General features: G+C 39.6%; 1 protein-coding gene across 1 annotated transcript; it reads right to left on the bottom strand.

Moving 5' to 3' along the window:
• Positions 1-369: 369 nt before the first annotated feature.
• Positions 370-4,322, bottom strand: LOC149538995 (receptor-like protein EIX2). The gene has a single exon (XM_089800380.1). It carries the CDS (start codon positions 3,995-3,997, stop codon positions 563-565), a length of 3,435 nt encoding a protein of 1,144 aa, XP_089656506.1. The 5' UTR covers positions 3,998-4,322; the 3' UTR covers positions 370-562.
• Between the last annotated feature and the right edge of the window lie 350 nt (positions 4,323-4,672).

Below are 4,672 nucleotides of genomic sequence, written 5' to 3' on the forward strand. Positions count from 1 at the left end.
AAAAATGAAATATTTTCCTTACAAATCTTTTCAACTGAATTTGCTTTCTCATTCTAATAAAACTCTCTTAGGCAAGTTAGAAGACCTAATTTCTACTTGATCATCTGAAGAAAATGATTTTACAACCTAAGGTAAATTTGAGACTAGACTTGTTTTTTAATCTCCAATTCTTATGTTTTGATTCATTTTTCCATGATTAATTAACTAGACTATATTTCTAGTTAATAATTAAATTTTATATTCTTAACATTTTTTAAGTTAACTTGCATGATTAATTAACTAGACTATATTTCTAGTTAATAATTAAATTTTATATTCTTAACATTTTTTAAGTTAACTTACATAATTAATTAAATAAGAAATCCTATCTACTCATTGTTGCATGCACAGAAGCATGCGAACTAATTTTTTATTATTAAAACAATACAAAATTATAGAATTGTATAAAGGAAGACAATACGAAGAGTACGAGATTGGCATTCATTGAAAAGAAGAAATGGTAACTTCCATCTCCCCCCTATGTTTATGATAGCCACCGTAATCTATAGACTAAACGATGCCACTATTTTTGTCGGCATATACATTCAGTATGGACTGTATTTTCAGCCCCTCTGTCAATTTGAGTACAACGTACGCAAAAGCGTATTATTTTCTTGCTTTCTTTGGAATGGTCTATGTCTTCGGCGTCTGAAAGCTTTGCTTTCTGCAACATGTCACAAGGAATCAGCTTCTCAAATGCAATGAAGTCAACAACCCACATCAATACACTGTCTAACATTTGGAAGAACTTTTCTCTGCGTTTCTTCAGAAACAACAGAGGAACTACAATTATGCCCGCGCCCACTCCAAAGCTCATCCCCATCAAAACAATAAAACTGTCAATTCCCCTGTTTTTGTTCACCCCTTCTTTCTTCTTAGGCTTCCTTTTATCCTTTGCCGATGGCGGGGCTGATTCGTTCAGTTGGAAGCCGTACAGACCTGGATAATGTGAGAAGGACGATGCTTCAAATGTTGCAAATTGTGCCCCTTGCGGTATTGGTCCTCTTAGATTGTTGTACGACAGATTCAAGTAACTCAGGGATGTGAGAGATTGCAATTCAGTGCGAATGACTCCAGACAGTTGGTTTTGCGAGAGATCAAGTGACTCCAACTGTACCATGTTTCCCAAGGACTCGGGTATAGCACCACTGATATGGTTCATTGATAAATTAAGAATGATCAAACCAGTAAGAGATCCTATGCCTTCAGGGACATGACCAGATATTCTATTGTTTGATAGATCAAGACATTTTACCAATCTCAAAATCCTCACGTATTCCATGTTGTTTCCTTTGTTTCTAATGACTATCTTTTCTACATATGTTGAACCTGTTATGTTTCCAAACTCAAAGATTGTACTATTCAGCGAGTCCTTTCCCATGCCCTTCATCTCTGAAATGCTGTCCGGAATCACTCCTGAAAAACTGTTCATTGAAAGGTCTAATATTTGAAGAGAAGGTACTTTGCTTATATCAGCGGGTACACTTCCTTCAAATCTGTTTGATCTCAAGATCAAGATCTTAAGATTCGGAAGCTCTAGGATCCAATTTGAAGAAATCTTCCCTGTCAGACTGTTGTCCCCCATATCTAATATCTGCAGCTGCGTACAATTTGCAAGTCTTGGCAGATTACCATTTATACGATTTCCCCCGATTTTCAGTGTCTGAAGCGAGGCCATGCTTCCCAACTCCACTGGCAACTCACCGTCGAAACTATTCTTCTCCAAATTCAATACATGAAGAGAGCTGCAGTTGACAAAAGCTGGAGGAATCTTACCGGTGAGACTGTTGTATGAAAAATCCAAAATCTCCATTGACAATCCTTCACATATTGATGATGGAATGCTGCCACGCAGAATGTTGTGAGACAGAGACAAGTAACTAAATCCATTCTTTCCAATTTCAGCTGGAATGGATCCATGAAACTGATTTTTTGAGAGATCTAACACAATCACTGAAGGAGGAGGAAGCGGAAGCTGACCATGGAAGTTATTGTGATGCAAATCCAGAATCTTCAATGTTTTGGGCTCCATTAGCTTGGATGGTAAAGCGCCTGTAAAACTGTTATAAGACAAGTTAAGCTGTTGAAGAGGAAGGGAATCCCATACCCACGCAGGAATGTTACCCGATAATCTGTTGTCCGACAAATCCAAATCGGAAATTTGAGTTTGAGTTAATAAGAAGACCGGGAACTCACCCTCCATGTTGCACGATCTTAGTTTCAACGTTCTAAACGAGTTTTGGGGAATCCAAGTCGGGCTGACCTTCACAGCTAAATCATTGTTCGAAATGTCTAGATATACCAGACTAGAGAGATTACGAAGATGAGACTCTGAAAGGTTCCCATTTAACCGATTAGAGAAAAGGGAAAGAACCTTCAATTTAAAGAGATTTGAAATGCTGTCAGGTATGACATCTGTCAACAAGTTGCTGCTTAGATCAAGAGTACCGAGTTCAAGTAGTTGAACAACGGAAGCCGGGATTTTGCCCGTCAGGCGGTTATTACTCAGATCGAGCAGAACAAGGGACTTTGCTTCGGCGACGGAAGGAATTGTGCCCGTCAGTTCATTGTAGCTCAAATCAAGCCATGCGAGGGACGAAACATTCGTGTTAGGGGATGGAATGGCGCCGCTCAATCGGTTCTGACTCAAGTCAACATGGCGGAGGTTCTCAAATGCACTAAACAACATAGCGGGTATGGGGCCCTGCAATTGATTGTATGAAAGATCGACATAGGCCAAAGGAAATGAAGTTCCTAAATGGGGTTTAGCCCCAAACGGGGGTAGACTTCCTTTTAAATTGTTCATTGAGATATCCAACATTACAAGTCGTGTAAGATTTGCAACAGTGGGTGGAAGCTTACCTTGAACAGAGCAAACCGAGAGATCCAAGAGTGTCAATGAGGAGATGCTGCCAATTGAATCTGGAATTGCTCCTCCTACACTTGTCTGTGTGAGAACAAGGCTGTTCAGCGATGCAGAGTATGGCGGCAGAATGCTTGAAAGATCCCCTCCCAAGTCCAAATTGGCAGACAAGTCAACTTCTTGAAGCTTTGGAAGGCTGAACAGAGCAGAAGGGATGGAGCCATTGAGCTCACAGTTGTTAAGCTTGAGGGAAACAAGGTTGGAAAGGTTTTGTAAGTGAACAGGTATGGAGGAGAAGAAGGAATTGCCACCAAGTTGGAGATGGGTTAGACTGGTAAGGTTTCCAAGAGAAGGGGGAATTGGGGCAGAGATCTCACAATTGGACATTTGAAGACGCCTGAGATTGTACATGGCGGAGATTGATTTGCTCCATTCATCGCTTGTCACTTGCGCCATACTCACCCCGTCCAGCAGAAGCTCCTCTAAATTCCTCAAGTTTCCTATCCACATCTGCATGCCACCAATTGTAATGGAGGAAGACGAGATGTAATAATTAGTTGAAAGATCCAGGTGGCGCAAGGTGGACATGTTGCCCAACTCCCTTGGGACTTTTCCCACGAATCCAGCATTTGACAAGTTCAAATACTGCAAATATTTCAGAGTGGGGAGCTGTTGAGGGATAGCAACACCACTGAAAGAATTGTAGCTCAAATCCAAGACTTGTAACATCTTTAGACTGAACAATGGAGAAATAACGTCTTTTCCAGGATTCCTAACATAAAGTGATCTGGAAAAGATCTTGGGATGAGCATCGTTGGTTGAATTCCGTAAACCCATCTCCGGATTGTTGCTGAAAGGATTGTGGAGATCCAGTTGAATAACATGCTTTCTAACATTATCACATTGGATTCCTTTCCAGTGGCAACAGTCCGTGGAATTGCTCCACGATTTCAGTCGACCAGAGGGGTCGTGAAGGCCACGCTTGAAATCCAAGAGAGAATTTCTTTCATCTTCTGGACAGCAAGATACCCAACAAATCGGCACCAACAGCAGAAATCCCGTCAAGGTCCAGATCAATGTCTCTGAGAATTTCATTTGGGTTTGTTCAATTTTGCCCTTTGATCAAAAGATATAATCATTATCCCCTTCAAGAAACATTCGGAATTTGCAATATTAACAGAAAAAATTCAAAAATACCACCAACTCTGTTTGTTTTGGACACTTACAGAGCCCCACAATTCCGTCGAAAAATATAAATGATAAGAAGGGAGTCTAATGCTTCTTGAGAGGAAGTTCGTTGCAAGGTGCCAATGATCACGACTTCTATTGACTAGAAAATATTACAGTTGAAGTAAATGGCACGGCTACGACTGTGACCAGCTGAATTATTGAAATTGAACAGTACGAATTTTTTTCCATGCGGGAGATGTGAACGAAATCGAAGAAAAAGGCATCACTGAATTTTCAGGAAGGTTCATAAACGTGTAGAGTTCAGATGTCGGTGAAAGTACTCAAACAAACAGTAGCCCCTAGTCGCGGACAGGAATTCTTTTCCCTTAAATTGGTTTGGAAACAATTTTTACCATAAAATATCTAAATCATGAAGAATAGATATTGAAAATTTTGCTAAAATATGTTATATTTTTTTATTTTTAACATTTAGTGAAAGGTGTATTTTATAAAGAGTCTAGTAGTGTCCATCATTGTCTTGTCATTGAGGTGGATTCTATTCTTCATTATATTTAAGAAATTTACTTACATACAAATTAT

This window comes from Cupressus sempervirens, chromosome 9 (genome assembly GCF_028749045.1).
Source record: "Cupressus sempervirens isolate cs-2001-9-10 chromosome 9, ASM2874904v1, whole genome shotgun sequence".
Lineage (NCBI taxonomy): Eukaryota > Viridiplantae > Streptophyta > Pinopsida > Cupressales > Cupressaceae > Cupressus > Cupressus sempervirens.